Raw genomic sequence first — 19954 nt, 5'->3', positions numbered from 1 at the left:
TTGGCGTCGAGTAGGCAGTTGGCATGGTTGCTGACTCTGTTGAAGGACAACCAGAAACAAAGCACACACCTGTCAATCACCGTGGCTACCGGAGCTTAGTTTAACACATCACCTGAAGCCACGTGTGAACAAAAGAGTTTTGTTGATGGTGTGAGGAGATTTGGTAGAGTTTTGTTCTCGTCTCATTTGGTTTCTGTTAGCTAAGGTCACCTGGTTGTCTAGGCAGGCAAGTATGCAGTCAGTCAGAGAGCGGATGTTCCTTCGACGCACGTGTAAACCTAGTTCCGATAAGTGACATCTACCTGAAGCCAGATTTAGCATCAGACAACTGGACGAAAGTCTAGTTAGTCAAGTGATTTTTCGTCCTCTACTAGTCAGCTACTTTGCTAGCTAACTCTTCGACCATTCTAAGGAAAGCCGGTTCACTCACGCGCTTTTAAAAAAGAGCAAACCATATGGCGGACTTTATCTGGAAGGACAGCAAAGACGCTATCGTCGCAGATGTTACATATGCCGGTATATCGCTCCAAGTGAATTCAGTGTGTACGCGAAGTCTGGGATCTTCGTCGGTGGGCTGAGCACACTCTACGACATGCCACCAGTAGTACGACTACCTTGTCCGTTTTGGCAGTTTTTTCTCGTTTCCTGGACTGATCGATCACCATCTTAATGAACACTAAAAGACACGCCCACGCATATCGATTCAAACTTTACTCAGGTTCAGTTATTACTCCATGTGCTGTATCGATCAATGCATTCGGCTTTTAGTTGAATGCTCACTTTTGCAAAAACGTCCAGCCAACAACTGGGTGGCTTTCTTCTGCGTTTGCACGTCGGGATTTGCACTTTTAATGTCACGGACTGCGCTGCTGCCCCTCCAGGAACAAAAAAATAGCTGCTCCGTTCATTCCAATTTGTTTTTCGAGTTCTTTCAGGGTGACCATGAGGCGTTTCTTACAACATGCTGGTGGTGTTTACCATAATTCAATTACTGAAAACAAACATAATTTAGGCTTCCACATTCACCAAGTTCCAAGTTCATGGTATACTCATTGCAAGTCGCCATAAGTCAGTATGGTCGGCTCGCGTACACCGATCGATGAGGTTCTAAGCCTTCTACAAAGGTTGTCATGTGTACTGGGATGTGCCAAATTCAGCAGCAATTAATTGGATAGGGAAATCTGCTTGTCTCAAGAAAACCATATTGTAAACTATCGATTATTTGTAAATTTTCAGATGAATTTTTTCGGATAGGTCTTGAAGTTTAACACCTGAAAAACAGAAGTTTCGGTACCACCCGAAATAAAGGATCATATAGTAATCACAATCCAATCATTACCACCGAACAACCGAGAAAATCCGGTTTTATTTGAAGGAGGGTAGCGAACGATCTATTTTTTGGCAAGAGCGGATGAATCCAAATTTACGAGTACCTCTCACAAGCCCGCCTTGTGGCAAGCGTATTTACTATAGGGTTAGGCATATATGTGATAAACGATGAAGCACGCAGCCCAGGGTCCAGCAAGTAGACATAAGCTGATCGACAAGAAACTGAAAAAGTAAACAGCTGGGCAGTCCATTAGAATCCGAAGCTTGGCCACGATGAAACAACAAACTCCTCAACAAAGCCGCTTGATGAGGATCAGAGAATCTCATCTTGGATCAGCTGGTCTACATGCATTTTAGGTCATCTAGCCAGTGACCTCGCAGCTTTGAAGGACGGGAGGGTCTGTGTGGATGGGCGTTGCACAACCATAAGAGCTTAGGTGTGCGGACAGAGCATTTATACCCGCTCAAGACTTGAGCAGAAAATGGTAGCGACTTCTCTGATCACAGTAAGTTGCATGGAATTCGACCAGACCCAGAAAATACATCGGCCCACTGCTATGTTTTAATCAGACCAACTCTTCTCAGCATAAATAGCAAAGCTTCTTTTGTCTTTCGACTGATTTACCCCTTCACAAGTCCGATCTATTCGAAAGTCACGTATGACGGAATGTGTCAAGCAGATTGACTGATTGTCGAGCAGATTGATCAGATTCAAGCTACTATAACAAATAACAATAGCTGTTGAGTTATAAACCAAGAGAAAGGAGCTTTACTAAAGCCAAGCATGGCATTATTTATCGCATACGATCTACCGCTTTTTCGTGTGGACATTACGACTCACTGGTTCCAACCTTTTGCTAGAAGTGATCGATGTTAAACTGTGTTAACTATCTCCCCTTGTAGATTTGCTGTGCGGCAAGGTAACTCAGTCGAAGGATCAAGGAACGTTTGTCATCCAAGCTGAAAAGTGACGAACTAGAGGAGGTGAGTGATGAGACAAGCCAATATTTGATGGGCACAGCACAATCCAGACAATGGCGAATCATTTGAGGTTATTCACGAAAAAACCAAATCAATGTAGTTTTGTAATATCTCTTTGTCTGTCTCTCACTTGCCACCAAATGTGCAACTCTGTCCCCCTCTCGGAAAATGCTTTTTTTGGGACAAATGGTTTTCCATAGTTGAACCCATCTAAATTTGCACTTTTAGACACAAGTGGAACTCAACTTAGACATGCGAAACCCTCCCCATCTGTCAACGCCAAGATTTCATTTGACCGGTGGCCTTCCGCCGCTGTACAGTCCTGAAAACCGGCGAAACAGAAGACATCTCTGAATGCGGAGCAAGTCGAAAGGGGGGGCGGTGATCTAGTTAAGACTGGCTGTCGTACACCGCTCGTTTGAGATGTCGCCTTAAGCTTTGGGTGCAACGCACTACTCATAATGTTGCTGAAAACCCTTCAACAGACAATGACTGGTTTCGCCGTTCTCGGGGCCCAACAAGTAAGCGGAGTCCCGATGTCTCCGTCAAAATTATGTTTTTCTGAGCCCAAATTGGACGAATTTCGATAACTCCTCCCATTTGCACACGAATTTTGTCTTGGCATACAACCCACCTGAATCCAACTGAATCTCTTGTTTATGGTGTTCCGTGCCTGCCTGATAATCCCTAAGAAGGGTGGCTCGCTATCGAAGATCTTTTATAAACTTCGTGTGTTGCGTAGCGTGTTACGTCTAGACAACAATTTACTGCGATTTGTCGAATATCCTACTAATTGAAATATGAGGCGACCTGGCGCAGCACATTTACTTGAAGCAGACCATCAGGAGGACTCTCTTGCATCCGCGAAATCTTGCTGTAAAAACTGCATGAAACATGTTGAAAAAGATCAGGCCCAATTTATCTGCTATTGAATGATTTGAAAGCCGCTATTCTGTACGTTAGAATGGGAGCGAATTAAATGCCAATAAATTGACAGTCAGTAGATTTGGAGTGGTTACTCAAGAAGTGCACAGCCGGCAGATGTCTGCTGTAAAATTTGAAAACTGCACTCTGTAATCCCGGGTCAGATCCTTAAGCGAAATTGATAACGATAGGCAGGATTGGGAGGATCACAAACAGTTGAGCCAGGCTTGTTTGTCGTCGCTGACATGAATTTTGGAGCGGTGGAACGGCTTAGAACGTGGATGATTTTTGACCACTGCTCTCTGGACAGAAAGCTGATTTGTTAGTTTACGTTCTGACCCATACTTGAAGCTAAGCTATGCTGAAAAACTGAGAAGCACCATAAAACCATTTCGTCCTTAATAGGAATCCACGGCAGTGCGCATCTCACGGAACTTCAGGGAGTTTCGAACCCTCAACTTCCTGGGTCCTTAATAGAAACCAACGCAGTGCGCATCTCACGGAACTTCAGGGAGTTTCGAACCCTCAACTTCCTGGCATGTTGTCTTTCGACCACAGGCGGGATTTTCCAAGCATTCGCAAACCAGCACTTTTCACATTCCTGTTTTCGTTCAAATTTTTGTCTTCAAATAACCAAGAGGACAAGGGTTGTTCGATGAAGGAAACGTTTAAATGGCTCACAAATGACTTACGGAGCGGTAAAATGCGAATCCGAGGGAGACTAATTTATATGTATGAATTGGCTTTACTAATAAGTAGTTAACAGAAGTCAAACGAGTAGCCTGCGCGCATTTACAGTGTTCTTTTTGGATGTTCCTGTACAGTTCTGCGATCCCGCTGAAACGTATCATAAGAACTATCAAATAGATGTGGACCTAGGTCTTCTGGAGTGAGAGGTCGCAGCAAGAATATTGGTTGCAAAGTGAATAGAACACGAATGGAAGAAATTCAGTTTGACCGTTATAGAAAGAATCAAGACTCGGCAAAGCACGATTTCACTTGGATATGCCTCAGGTCGTGAATATTCGACTGTGAACCTCAATTTATCCGCCACTTTTCTGGAGATTGTTTTTACCAAATTTCTAACACGAATGACGCTGGTAACTTATGGGTTTACGTCGTGCCTCATTTAGAAGCGCCGCGGAAACGTGAACCCGCGCTTGACATTGAACTGTTCTGCGGTCTACAAAGCTGCCAACGTAACTCTGACCTATCTTGCCTTTCCAATCAATACAAAATTCGCTTGCTTGCTTTCTGATTTCGCGCACTGAGAAGTGTTCACGTCTAGACTGCTGTGACTCGACATAACTTGTCGTCATCAGTTAAGCCACCAAGTCAATCAGAGCTCTAGTAATTTACTAGCAACCGGTCCACGGAAATATCTGTTTCTATGTCTGCTCACACAATTCCACTGAGGTACGATCATGTCAATTAGCTGGGGGGGGGGGGGCACACCAATCTGTTGATCTATGGACCAGAGTTATTCTACATAATGACTGACTGACGTAGTCAAGATTGCTGTGATCTTGAAGACGCAATGAAGTGCTTGTTATTCAGTCTGAATCGACTGATCTGCTATACCTTTTTCATTTACCAGTAGCGGTGGATTGATGCGCGTTGACTCTCGGTTCCTCACACGCTACCAAGAACTCGTGCAGTTGGCGCCTCACTCAACTCCCCTGACCTGTGTCTCTGTTAATGAGGGTCGTCACATGTCTAACATACCATTTCGAGTGACATGTGAAAAGGGTGCTCACGTGTGTGTCTCGAAAATTGGTTGGGCTTTTATTGGATATCGGAGAAGAGAAAATGTGACACTGACTTATAAAGATGTGAGCAGTTGGAAAAAGCTACCAAGCTAGCGAATCTTGCGGTAAGAATTGTAAAGTAACAAAAAGGTTCATCTTGAACGGTGCAGGGGGCTGAATATGATAGCGTCCAAGGAAATAGGACCTCCGAAGCTCGAAGAAACCACGGTGGCCCTTTAAATTCTTGCAAGATGATAGTGCCACCACGCAATAATCGATCGGAATTAGTCAGCAGACATGTACATGAGAAGTTTCGTTACAACTGTGGAATACATGTCACCACGTCGTACTCTACTACTGTTACAGTGATTCGATGTGATAGAGGAAAAGCCCCATAAAAGAGACCTTCCAATCAATAATTATTCCCATGAAAACACCGCATTGAATTTTTCTTTCACCCGCGGCTCAGCCACTCTCAAAACGTCCTTTGTTCACACAGTCACTAGATTTCGGTCACACCAAACCAGAAATCCACTAACTGCATAAACTAGATTCAAGTTCTTACTTGATCGATAACTTTGGGAGCTTGCAAAGCTAACAACTTTTTTTCAATTTTTAAGGAATTCTAGGTGTAGACTGAGGGAAAACTGCAAGACTCGGAGGGGAGGTCTACGAAAATGATTCTACAAAACAAAGATGCGTGGAAAAACGGCAGTTGAAGACATTTCGTGTCCTCATAGATTGCTGAATACCGCTCTTAGGCCTCTTGGAATTTCAACAGCTCCTGAATTTTGAGGTCAACTCCAAACAAGGAAATCCCATCTTGGGAAATGAGCCAAAGGTCAGCAAATGTGACTGACTACTGGCAGTAGTTTCATTTCGCCTCTAACACTCTCGTTCCCACCTGTCCATCAGTTCTAATCCACTGTTTCGTGACATCTGCGAGGCATATTGTGAATTGCTTTTTTGTAAATACTGACGTCAACATAAGACTACTTTTTACTGAAGTGACGATGGCGAGGATGGCGAAATGACTACAAATGAGTGACCGAGGCATTGGATTGGGCGACAGAATCTGTAAAGCAAGCGTGGCTCGCCTGTTCCCATAATTATGACGGATCAGTGTCAGCAGGGGCTCGAAACAAGGTTCTTGCAATCTTCAAAAAAGATTTCAATGGAACACAACCCGTTGAATAACCTCCTAACACAGTTTACAACAAGGTGGTTCCGAAGAAACCCTTTGGTTCGCCATCATCATTGATTTTTTCAAACGACGCATCTTCACCATGAGAAGCATTTCCAAAGGTTCACATCGCTTTGTGACTGACTGCACCCATGATTTAACCAAGGATTTCTGGCTCAACGTATGAAAAAGTGTTGGCAATAGGCCTCCATTTGGTGCAGCTTGATATCCTCTGCGGAAGAGGACGCGAAATATGACTCTCGCGATCAATAAGCGGCTCCCCAAAATGAAAGATTGTTCTCGAAAAAAGTTTGGTGACAATCGGTAGATTTATTGCCGAGCAACGTTTCGTCTTTGACACAAAAGCTTTGTCAGGCCGAGTGACTAGGTTCCGAGGTTGGTCAAGATTTAAGGCGGAAAGAGAAACCAATCAGCAAGTCAAGCTAAATCTCTGTTGGTTGTCAGCCGAGGGATTTTTTCACCTGACTGAAAGATTGTTCTGTTTTCAAAGAGAACCTGGTTTAACTCAAGACCATTACGAATCTTCCTTCGCAGATGGCAGTGAAGCAGGCTGATGCGTCGCGCAGTAATGAATCACCAACGCGTAATCTGTACCCGTCAACTGAGTCGCAGTCACGATGATCATATGACTGTCCAGTCAGCATTTGCTACTGAACGAAAAACTGGAATTTTCTGAAACAGGCCACGAATATTGTAATCTCGCACTGATGGGTCAAGCCGGTATGAACTGGATCCGATGCTACAAATCAGAGATCAGCTCACTTCATAAGACGTTTGAATGCCTACTGATCTGGTCAAAATGGCTGCCGTGCTACCGTCAGTTGCTACAAGGTTAACCAGTGTGGCTACGCGCGTCATAAAATTTTAGGAAGTAGGAATGAGGTAGGAATGAGACATGTTTTCACGTATTTCACACTTTTGGGACTGACAATGTCTTAGGTTCTTGGGACCTTTGTATTAGATCTCCGAATAATCGTGGAAGCATGTCAACTAGACAAGACTTTTGGTCGAATCATCCAATCTATTCCGGTGTTCCACATGAAGCCAAAACGGGAACGTGATTTATTAAATAAGGCGAGCGTAATGCAACTAGTTTTCTCTGTGAGAAGCGCCACAAGGGGTCAAATTAACAGCGATGGTTGCTCTTTGTGGAAGTTTGTTGATCCACAGACGTTCACGAAAAAAGTGGTAGTCTCTTGGAGGGGATCTGTACCTCTTGAAAAGGTTATGATCAGGGAGACTTGAAAAGCCATCCAGAAAGATCTTCACCATAATATTCAAAGAATGATACTGCTTTAGAAGCTAAGCAACGAAAAACCCATTTGAACTTTTGAGTCCCAACCAAACCAAGGGAATCAAACATCGCTTCAGAAGGGTCGGGTAAACACTCGTTGGTTTTCCAAACTTTTTCCAATGGATTGGAATCGAACATCGTTTGTGGGGTGCGGCCCCGACTGCGGACCTGATTGAACGGAGATGTATGCATCCTAACTAAAAGTTTCCACTAATTCCACATTTCTTGATGAGCGAATACTGGCCTAGTTTTCTTGTGCGGACAAATTTTATTCAGTTCGGGCAGCCGTAAACTTTGAGATCAGGTAGAACGTAAGTTCGATGGGGACTTAAAAGCCAAATCTGTCGGCTGAACCTCAAGAAGGATGCAACCGGTCGTGAGATGTTGAAAAAGTTTTAGCTGCCTAATTAGTAATATGCCAGGCCATGAGGTTTATACTTTTTCAAGAATGGGTAGCATTAGAGGGTCGAATACAGGTCCTCATTAGGTTAAACGACATTACTATTTCGGTTGAACATTCGAAGCTGAATCAGTCAGATTTTCATAGACAATCGCTGGCAGAAAATCCCATAGGTGCTTATTAGTTTAAGCAGTGCATTTTCTAGACGTCTCGGTTAGAAACGGAACAAAAGCAGAAACCTAATGGCGCGCCCGATTTCTCACACGTTCTCTGCGCATACCATAAGGCATGGAGTCGAGTTGTGTGGCTGCGAATGTGGTAACAAGGGACGGTTGTTGCGCCATTGTTTCGAATGAATTGTAATGTGCCAAAAACCGCACTTAATTTCAAGTCATTAGCGACGGACACAATACTACTGAAAAAAACCCGATAGTTTTGTGGGAGAGAGGATCACTTTGTTGTTACCTTGGGAAAGAATTCACCCGTTCTTCTGACGCCACCGATTTTGGGCCCGATGTACGAGTTGGGTGAACATCATCTGAGTCAATGACTCGCTCGCTCCCTCAGAAGACAGTATTGAAGTTCGACCTGTGCTAACGGCTACCATTTAGTAATTGCTTGGGTCTGGAACCTGACACTTATGTTACAAATTCGATTTCGTGTAAGTTTAACCTTGAAACGTTTTTGCCTTCCAGCAGATCAAACTTCCTGATATGAAGTCCGTAAACACGCCACCGCCCCTCCAAGAAGAGGCATTCGAAGTTGTCAAACGCTTTACATAATCTTGAAGTCGTATTAGTTCCGACAGTAGTATGACAGGCGAGATCACTGCATGAATCTCCAAGGCTGGAGTCTTTTTGCTGATTTGAGATACCACTGGTGGTAGAGCGGCGCTCATCCCTAAATCGTACGGGACCGGGGTATCAGGCTACAGTGCAGGCTGCTTTGTATTACTGCTGAGACATAGTCTTCGTAAACAGCGGGACTGAAGTTTCTTCAGGTAATAAACAGCCGTCAGCTCACAAACGTGTTGGACGGTGTCGGTGAATCCGCGGAGGCGAATGGTCATTCGTACAATAGGGGGTTCTATCGAAAAATGCGTCCCGCACCAGAAGTCACGTTGCCTGGGCCATGTATTGCGTATGCCAAATCATCGTTTGCCGGAAGGAAATTATGAGTGGCACAAGATGAGAGGTGGTCAACCTTTGGTCTAACATGGAAGTAGGAAGCAGACTACGAAACGTCTCAGCGCTGTTGGTGTGAGTCGCCTTCCACTATGCGGCCAGTGTGCCTGGTTGGAAGCAATGCTGTCAGTCGATGTCGATTGGGTTTTTGTTGTCACTTCCTATCCAGATAACCTAAATGGGTATCTGTGAGACCCCGGGATGAATGTATTGCGCTAGTTCCTTTCCCACGCAGTTTTATTCCTCACCTACAATAAGGCTTACACATATAATATGGTCGTACGACAGTGATACCCTTCTCGAGGTATTGTACATATCCGACCAGAATGCCAACTTCATTTGCCCATCTTGTTTTCCAACAGTACCTTGAAGACGAATGCGATATCTTGAATATCCTTCCAGCGAAAACACGAACTGTGGCCTGTTTGAACTACAGTTACTTGAAGAATATCCTACGCCAGTAATATACTTGGGATTCAGATGAAATTCCTGCTAAAAGGAATTCAGTTTGCAGATGAATACTACTCTTGGTGAATTACGTTTCGAATAGAACACAAGTTTGAAGGAAAGGACGTTGGAGAATGCGCCTGCCCAATGATTCCCAAAAGGACCGTGGGCTGCTGAATAGTTCTCAGTGACATTGTGACTAGTGTTCTGTAAAGAAAATGGGCACTTTCTCGCTAATCTGTATACCTTTAATTATGCGAATTCCACGAACCAATTACAGGAGACCGAAGCTTCCGAAATTGTGTAACTTTTGTTGGTACTTTGCACCTCACCTGTCAGTAAGCCAACAGTGTGTAGGTGCTGAGTTTTTACTCTTATTACGAAAGTTTCTGCGCAAAGTGAGGTTAGGCACTAGGTGTACCTTGATTTGCCCGATTCTCTAACATCATCCCTGTACGCAACCAAACTTATCATCGATGTCCTTACTGGCCTAATAACTTTTGCGCTCATCTATCTCTTCTCTAAGTGGTATTCATCTAACTGGCGTTTCAATCGCCCTTGTCCGCCCTTGAGGTTCGCACCTGGTAAGCCAGCATCGCTTTTTCCCTGGAGATAATCTTCCAGAGTGGGTGGATCTCCATTCACCTGCCATGCAATCAAGGTGAATGTAACTGAAACCCTACCGGTGCATTTTCATAAAAGAAACTACTCACAAGGTTGCTGAAAACTCTTCGACAGCCCACGACCGATTTCGCCCTTCTTGGGGCTCATCAGCTAGGCGTAGTCCTCGAGTTCCCGTCAACCTGATGTTCTACTTGAACCCGCATTGGACTGCTTTCGAGAAGTGAACTCATTTGCAAATCAATTTGATTTTCACGACAGACTCAACTGAATCTCTCGTTTATAATATTATACAACTGAATGTGCTGCACACAGGCTGCCTCATGTTTCAGGTAGCACGATATTCGAGATATTGCAGGCGCGGAGAACGTATTTCGTCTAGGAACGTGTGAACTTAATGGCAGCTGGGATGCGTTTACTGGTTATCGATTAGGTAGTTATTGATCTGTTTGCCAAAGTTGGCACTTCGCTTACAAACATGCTATTACCAATCAAGGAGATTTCTTCATTTCTAGATGATAAGGCATTTATAGTCTAAGCGTAGAGCTACACAGACCGCTCCTTGAATCTGTGTCTTCTAAGGGGCCACACCTTGTTAGGATGACCTTTTTGAATGTGCAGAGTGAGCGTTCAGGTAAACGTTGAAACTGATACTCGATAAAGTAAAGAACCGGTAGAAATTGATATTCGACCTATACAAGATGTAACTAATCGATCACGGACAAACGAAGATAGTTTGTCCGTGCCTTGAGCAAAGCCCATTAATCTGGGACAGGTTTAGATTATTCAGGCTAACAGAAAAAAAGAAATTTTCACACACACTTCTTAATGAGCTTCAATCAGCAGTAAACCGGAGAACAGTTGGCGAAATACACTCATTTGCTAACTAATTTGTTTTTTCGAGAGACTCACCTGGAACCCAGCTGAATCTCTCGTTTGTGATGTTTCCAGATAACTGATGTGCTGCACCAGGCTGCCTCATGTTTTAGTCGCTACGATATTCGAGATATCGCGATACATGTATATTCGTAATGCCCATTCAGTTGCTTAGAAACATCACAAACGAGGGATTCAGCTGGGTTCCAGGTAAGTCTCTCGAAAAACCCAAAGCAGTTTGCAAATGAGTGTATTCTCTAATTTCGTGCAGTTTGGTTTCAAGTAGAACACAGGGTTGATGGAAACTCAGGGACTGCGCCCACCTGATGAACCCCAACAAGGGCGAAACGGGTCATGAGCAACCTTGTGAGTAGTACATTACAAATTCCCTTACTCTATAAGTCAGTCGACACGTGACAACGTAATTTGGTTGCCGTGGTTGAAGAATGAGCGACACTATGTCGTGTCTAATTGAGAACAGATCATTGCTGTTCAGGCGCATGTGGCCGAACGGTTAAGGAGTCAACCAGTAACCGGAAAGTCGGGGGTTGAAAACTTTCTGAGTTTAGTGAGATGCTCAGTTCTGACGACTCCCAACAAGGATGGAACAGCTCAATAATGTTTCTCGGATTTTTAGCGAAGGTTGGCCCCGCTGAAGATGATACCATCTACAGGCTAGGGCTCAAGTGAGGGCAAATAAAACCTTACCTTTTCAGCACTACACTTGATTGTTCACCATCGACCTGAACATCCGAACGTCGCCCACCAACGAACCATTCTGGTCTTGGCCGCACTACTGCACCTCAGTGTCAGTAGTGCTTACTACTGATTATTTACTCGTAGTATAATGGCATAACGTTCAGCCACCACTAACAGGTGCGTTCTGGACTGAAACCTCCCTAGCGATTCATGTAATGCGCATTGGTGATGATTCGTAACAAGGATGAAACAAAAGTATAATGCCTGTTGGCTTGGAGAACTACGCTCATTTGCAAATCAATTCGGTTTTCACGAGAGACTCAACTGAATCTCTAGTTTATGCTACTCTTCAATTGAATGTGACCCACACAGGCCGTCTCATGTTTCAGTTGGCACGATATTCGAGATATCGCAGTATATTTTCATAAGAGAAACTACTCACAATGTTGCTGAAAGCTCTTCGTGGGCCTCGTGAGTACCATGGACAGCTCCCGAATATTTCCAACCAGTTCACCGCTTGAGATAAACCAGGTCACTGCCTATATATGGAAGCAAATTTAGGATACTTACCTTTATTCCTGCCAAAAGTACAGGGCAGTGACTGAATGTGACCCACACAGGCCGTCTCATGTTTCAGTTGGCACGATATTCGAGATATCGCAGTTATATTTTCAAAGAGAAACTACTCACAATGTTGCTGAAAGCTCTTCGTGGGCCTCGTGAGTACCATGGACAGCTCCCGAATATTTCCAACCAGTTCACCGCTTGAGATAAACCAGGTCACTGCCTATATATGGAAGCAAATTTAGGATACTTACCTTTATTCCTGCCAAAAGTACAGGGCAGTGACTGTATACCGGAACACCGCTTGAAAGCACTGAAACCCTATTCCTGACCAATGTGTATGGGAACTATGTAACAGAGTTTAGAACATCTCTTTCTTGACCGTTTTTATGGCTGTACGTGAATTTTGGAGGTATGGAGAGGCAGTAAACCAATGTGTTTTTGATACTCCAGGGGAAATGTTTACTTTTTCAAGACGGCATTCTTGTCTAGACCAAAAAGGCCACTGTTCTTCCTCCCTGAAGGATCCTTTTGGAGCAGTGCCCTACAGGAACCATTCTCTTCCTGGAACATACTAGAGTTTTCCGCAGTAGCGTTTGTTGCCATCGGTGCTCTAAATTGTGATTCACATCTAAAGACGGCTATCAGTGCACAAGTCAGCAATTTTTCAGGCGCTCCGTCCCACTTTGCGAAACCTTAATAATCTGGCAGAGAAAACCGATGCTGTTGAAGCTCCTCAAGTGTTATCTTCAAACAGTGAACAAATGAAATGAGTTAAGCTCTGTGCAAACCCGACAACCCATTTGTACTTGGCAGTACTTAGTCAATCTGATTTTATCGAACAAACTAACTTAGTTTAAGCTCACAGACAAGACTGCCAACTATTCGTGTGGGTATTTGTTCCACGTATTTTTCTTAGTTTCGTTTCCAAATTCCTGAAACTAAGTGACCACAGTGTTTCGTGCCGCACCCTGAGGCGCGTGGAGAGCCGAGTTACGTGTTTTCGCGCCGCACAGTCGTTTAAAATCCTTGTTTACTTCGAACCCATTCATTTGGGTGCCAATTTGGTTCTCAGTGGAGATCCGACCGGCTGAATATCTTGTTTATTGTCTTCTCCTTCGGAATCTTCATACAAGCCTACTTGAGTTTGTGGCAACTGCGGACTGAGCGGTCCTCATGCCAGCCAACTCCGGCCGAAAAAAAACAAACGTCATTTGGGGGTGGGATTCTCCTTCCTGGAGGTGACCACTCTTCGCAGACATTCCAAACGAACTGGCACCTAGCGCTAAACATACCTACGGACTTTCAAGACGCAAGACTCCTTTGTTCGGGAGTGGGCTCTCTAGCACTGGTCACGCTGTTTTATTTGGAAATCTGCTTGGCGTTTAGAGATGAAGGGCGCAATCTTCAGGTCAATTCCTAAGCTACAGTAGATTTGCACTTATAAGCCAACCGCTACATTCAAGTCCGCGTGCACATCATGGTTCGCAATAGACCTGAGACTTTTAAGGAACTGTGACACAATGATTCGCATCCTCTCAAAAGTGCCGTAAGTAGTATGAATGTAACCGAATTTCATGCGGTAATTTAACTCCGGACATGTTCGGTTTTGGACGAAAGTTGAATCTAGATCTGTGAAAATCAATCCGCAGTCTGACCTAGACTGCGGAAAACGGACGAATAATTTAGGGGAGAATAAATTTTGCACTGCAAGCCTGATTTTGCCAGCTGGGTTCGCCGGATTTACGGGAGAGAAGGTAGAGACAACAGAGTTATACATAGGTATCGCTTTGTTCTTCATTGTGTACCTCACCAGTGGACATACATCAAGGAGGGGAATGAAGTAACGCATTACAAATAAGATTACTGAAAGCACTTGGACATCACAAACAAGAGATTCAACTTAGTCTCCCCCGTCAAAACCAAAGTCGTATGATGAAACAATTTTAGGATTGTAACTAAAATGGTGCGTATAGGAAGATTCTAGACGACTGCGAGACCCGTTTAGACATTTTCAGACAACCGAACCAGTTCCACAGTCGCCCTAAATACTTAACACATCTTTCTGGCAACGCGGAGTGGCACTCAAGCCCTGAATCACAGATTGGCGTACACCCAGCTGATCTCTGCCATGCTTATCCACGTCCTCAAACGTTCAACCGAAATCTTGCACTAGGTGAGCCACCGCGTTATTCGTATTTATCTGAATTTGTCGTTTATATCATACTTAACTGTTACCAAGCGCTCAAAATAACAGATACATTCATAAGGTGTAGCCTGTCAGTGTGGCGGATGATTCATTGATATCTGACCCCGTTTGCCAAACTTAATTGTTCGGCTGGATGGTTGATCAAGCAAACTTCCGCAGTGCTTTTGAGTGAATCAGAATACTAGCAAGAATGCCACCAAGTGTTGCATTAGATATGCTTATCATTCTGCTCGGTTTCGATGTCCGAACATCACCGCCATTTGAAATCCCTAGCTTAGTCGACTGACCCATTAGCGAGAGATTCAGCTGGGTTCCAGGTGAGTCTCTCGAAAAACCAAACAAGTTTGCAAATGAGTGTATACTCGCTAATTTCGTGCAGTTCGGTAGAACACAAGGTTGGCGTAAGCTCGGGAACTGTGCCTACCTGATGAGTCCCAAGAAGGGCGAAACCGGTCGTGGGTTGTCGATGAGTTTTCAGCAACCTTATGAGTAGTGCGTTACAAAAATATGACTGACCTCTTTCGGGAGGAATTCAAATGTTCCAAAAACTAATTTTCCAGAGCATAAGGTTTGAAAAGGTAGGCCAACTATTTGTCCACTCAGCCTAATGAATTCGACTAATCGGTCTTTTGTTTACAGGAGAATCGGAAATTTGTACTGAGACTCAAATGATGAGGGGGCGGATACGCTCTTCGGATTTGCACACCGCTTCAGGTTCATACAGTGACGAGCAGTAGGCAACTCTGCGAAAAGTAGATCGTGAAACACTATGAGCATAGTCTAGCCCCTTCAAACCAGTTGAAATAAGAGCGCAGGCGAAACGAGAAGGCACCTTCAAAGTCAGTAGTATGTACTACTGCCAAGCAAGGTAAGGAGTAGTAAAAACACGGAGTTCGTATAGAAGTAATACACTACTCATAAGACTGCAGACGAATGCAAATGGATTGCATAGTCTGTGCACCGGATAGACGGTTGAACACAGCATAGATGAGGCACAGGAAAGTTAGATTTATATGGCTAATCGAGGTGAAATAGAACGTAGCCTGGATACCGTCAGGATACCGTTCGAATTCGGTGACCTTCGACGTTTAGTTGCCAGGTTTTGTATTCGTCTTAAACTGTACTTGTGTTTTGTTTTAAATAGAAATAAATAATACTGACTTTTTGGAACAGAACACTGTACACATCAATCCCCTGCCTACATATTAAGCGCGATCATTATGACTGGGTTGCCTCATTCCAAAAGTCCTTGCCACTCTGTGTGTGAGATTTGTGATGAGGAAAGCGAAAAGACCTGAAAGCACTGCTCATTTACGCAAATCTAGTGAGTACGGCTCATGATAGACTGCAGAAGTGAACAAATATGAGGAGCTGCGCCACTGTGGGGTCCGATTTCCAGAGAAACTGACAGACTGAAGTTTGAGAAGCAAAATATGTTCAAAATCTGCAAATTTCCAAGTGCTACAGACTTAAGTGAAACTCGCAGTTGAAACAGTTTGTAGAATCTCAAAAAAAGCAAGCTCGATCGACATTTCTACATTATTAGCTATATGGAACTCACATTTGGTTACAAGCTATCAGTGCCCACTGATAGAATAATTCGGTCTACACTCGGTACTTTGAATGAAGTGGATGAAACCTCTGGGTTCTTCAAAGAATTGATGAGGAACGCTGAAACTTATCTCAATGTCTTGAAGCACGAGTCAACTTTGATCAGTACATTCGGTTGAAATAACTGTGGCTGGATCTACTCATTTGCAAGTGAGTAGTTATCGCCACATTCAAGTGTGTTCCGTTGTTACAGTCTACGGAGATGAACATTATCGAAACCGGCCCCCAAGTCTCAGGACATTGGGCGGTTTCGATCCTTGGGGTCAGGAATTAGGTTTTGCGTTGATGCTCTAGTTCCTAGCGAGGTGACCCTTTGTGGCAATTTCGATTTGTCATCTTGGTGGAGTTCCAGATCTGAGGAAAGTCAAGGATTTCCCATCGATGGAAATTTTCTCCATCATGGACAGGTTTCCTGGGAGAACGTGTAGTGTTTCACGCAGGTCTGAATCCATCGTACTGGATGATGATGAAATCTCGACTATTTGCTCACACTTGAGCATTACTGATCGCGAAAATTCGTACTCTAACCAAACGACCACCCACTGACACTGATGGACCCGTTCTTGAAAACCCTGTGTTTCCAAGGCCTCGGACAGTTGGATTTCACATGGGTTCCCATGGGTTCCAAAGAACTGGACAGAACATTCTGTTGGACTTTTGAAATCAGAAGCTAACCGAATTGGATTGGAAGCCAGTCTACGTGGGACAGTACTTTTTGGACGGCACTCCAGAATCTGATGTGTACTGCTTCTGGAGTCCATTGCACTTCACACTTGCACTCAGGAAACACTCTGCTAATAAGCGAATTAACTTTGAGGTGGGGGTACTTTCACTGCAATAATTGGTTGCTTAAAGTACATTTTATTTTGTCTGTCGGTTGACTGAAAAGACGCGATAATCCATTTTAGTTCAATTTTATGCGGGCATTTTGTGAACCGAAAGTTATTCATTCCATACGTTTGGGTCTACACCCACGTCAAACGAATTACGTGACATGATGTTGAAAGATACTGTATATCACACATTTTTTCTGTAAGACGTATACCACTTTCTTGAAGCTTGCAAAGTTATCCGTCAAGAGTCAAATTGGTTTGATGAATGACATCATTTCATCTATGGGGTCACTCGGCGATCCGTCTACTTTCTCATCAGACCTGAATGATGCATCATTAGCAATTTGGTTGACCTGACTGGGAGAATTGAATGCTTGATGTAGTGAAGGGGCATTCCACCAGAAGACAGATGATTGTTGCACGGCAATACACTAAAGCAGTTTGAATCTCAAAGTTGAACGAGTAACACTGGATTTGTCACTGTTTCCCACACAGAAAGGACACTTTTCGAGGCCTTAGTAGTCCTCGTTCAAGTTTAGCTTGCAAAAAGAAGTCAATCCCTCTTCACGGACCACATTATGAGGGTGTCGACCGCTGTACGCGTTTATCACTTAGCTCTGCTACGTGTATTTTAAGCAACTGCTTGATTGATGAATGCATAGAGCAGCGTTGGAAACGAACCAGGTACAAATGAGATTTTGCGTCAGCATTCTTGAGGCCACGTTTGCCCATGAAGAAATGGAAAGAGACAGAGTGGCTTATCTGTAAAGTAAGTTGTACTCTTGAACATCAGTGACATAAACATAGGTTTCGTATCCCACAGGGGCAGCTTATTTTATTTGTTTGTTTCTTTAAATTCTCTCATTAAAACAGCCTAGACTCCAATTTGATGAGATCTCACGTTGTTTGTGCTTACATACGTGAACAAAGGTCCACAACACTGGGTCTTTCAGTTACATGAACAAGACTGACGAGACATTCCACTGTCGCGGATTTTGGCACCACTTGTTTACCTCGTGCGTGGTTCTCCTCTCCACTTGTTCAGCCCGACTGCGAACTCACATGACACCATGCCAGTTTGGTCTTTCCTATTGGTTGATTTTGCTCGGTGTGAACACTTTGTCGAACACTCAGTGTCAGCTGACTTGTATTCGGGTCATGAGAATATTGGTGGATAGGTTAGCGTGACCTAGAAAGAGTTTTGCTCTACACGAAATCATCCACATTACTTGTACCATGATCAAGAAGCGTTCATACACAAATCGGAACCAGAGAGTTTGTAAGTGTCCTACGGAATAACGCTGTTTGATTTCTGGTTCCCGGCTTTGTTCGGTCAATAGCATCGAATGTAAGACCTGTGTTAGTTGAAAAAAACTGGGCAGAAAACATAATTGCAAAGACCAGACAGAATAATCTGAGGCAAATAGAAATGTTTCTTATTAGCAATTATTATATGGAATTTTCGTGATGAAAATGCACGCCTTGTTGACCATACTCTGCTGCAGATAATGCGGTGAGGGGCGGTGAAAGTAACTCAATCACGTGCAAAGGTCAAATTAACAACGACTTACTGGAAGATGGATAACCGGCAGCTCGCTTAGCCACCGTATCCATACCCTTCGGGTTTGGATAACGCCCTTCTATTTGCTCTTCAGCTGTGGGGTTCGGTCCCATGGTACTAGGCTGATCGGTAATCGATGAACCACCGGCTGATCCTATAGACGTCCGCCGCTGTTCTGTTGCGCATAACCTATCCACTTTAAAGTTGGACGTAGTGCTGGCCAGCCTGCTTTCCAGATCACAGGTTGCTCCGGTACTTGGGATGTCACTACTGTTTGGGAATGAGCGCCGTTTAATGGCAAGGATGTTGTCCGATAAATTTTCTGGATGGGTTTCAACAATTTCCATTGGAAATACCCGTACTCTGCGGTAGTTCAATCCACAATCGATGGGACGCAAATGTTCATCACCAGGATGTATGCAGTAAAAGCGCTCAACGGATTGTACACTATCCGGCTGCTTAACAGGGGAACAAGTTAGTCTTAAAGCCCCAAGGGACCGTTATTCCAAAGCCCTAGCGACACGCAGTCAGTGGATTTAGAAGTCATCGGCAGTGATTGGTGGAGTCAAATTAAGCTTAACTGCTGATTGGTTAGCTTAAGGGTCGGAATATGTGCTTGAGTCGTATTGGCCAATCGTATGCGTCCTAGGTGCGACTTCGCCGACGAGAGGGACAAAGTTGCGCTTTTCATCGGTACGCTAGCGTGTTTAGGCATGTCCCATAACCTGGTGGGATGCAAACTGTTTGTGTGCGTATGAATGAATGTCTTGTGCGACGCCTGTCAAACTCGTCACACTTTCAGCACGCAGTGACATTTTATCATGCCAGTATCAGCAGAGTGTGGTGAAGTCCGTCTGAAGCAAAAGCACACACACACATGTGGTGTTAAAATATAGGCGGCTACGTACAACAACTGGTTATTTGCTTCTGGTCGATGAATGAACCTAGGTGCGCACACCTCTCAAACACCTGTAATCTCAACCGGACGAACCAGTCAATTAGCCCCTTGTCTAGCAACGTTTGCGATATGCAGTGGGAAACAATTTCTTGCCCGAAAGATTCTACTTTATCCACCTAGATCTTACATGTTAATATAAACAAACAGAAATAGCAAAAGAATAAGTACAGAGTGATGTAACTCATTCATCGAAGTGGAGGTTGCCGGATTGACAAAAGTGCGGTTAAAAATTCAGACTGAATCGTCGTAGGTAAACGCGAATGGTCGGTTGACATACCCACAAATTTTTTTGGGTACAGCTGGATAGTCAAAATACTAGTGAGACTCAACATCTCCTGATTGCCGGGATTTCGACATAATCGGCGGTCAGAGAATGTCGGTCTTTGCCATCAGAAGTAATTGACTGGATTTCAAAGGTTTCGTGGTAGTCCGGTCCGTTGCGCTCTTCTGGAAGGCTGTTTGCCACTAAAACACTCTGAAGGCAGCATGCGCAGTGTTTTTTTCGAATGGT

At 44.1% G+C, this 19954-nt stretch overlaps 1 protein-coding gene across 1 annotated transcript; it reads right to left on the bottom strand.

Annotated features, from left to right (window-relative positions):
• Positions 1–10021: 10021 nt before the first annotated feature.
• On the bottom strand, positions 10022–18832 carry T265_10515 (hypothetical protein; the record flags this gene model as incomplete). The annotated part of the gene is made up of 2 exons (XM_009176906.1): positions 10022–10182; positions 18496–18832. 2 exons carry the CDS (start codon positions 18830–18832, stop codon positions 10022–10024), a joined length of 498 nt encoding a protein of 165 aa, XP_009175170.1.
• Between the last annotated feature and the right edge of the window lie 1122 nt (positions 18833–19954).

The sequence above is a fragment of the Opisthorchis viverrini genome (genome assembly GCF_000715545.1).
Source record: "Opisthorchis viverrini unplaced genomic scaffold opera_v5_373, whole genome shotgun sequence".
NCBI classification, from domain to species: Eukaryota; Metazoa; Platyhelminthes; class Trematoda; order Opisthorchiida; family Opisthorchiidae; genus Opisthorchis; species Opisthorchis viverrini.
The sequence above is the reverse complement of the archived record's forward strand: the minus strand, read 5'-3'. Positions and strand labels throughout refer to the sequence as shown.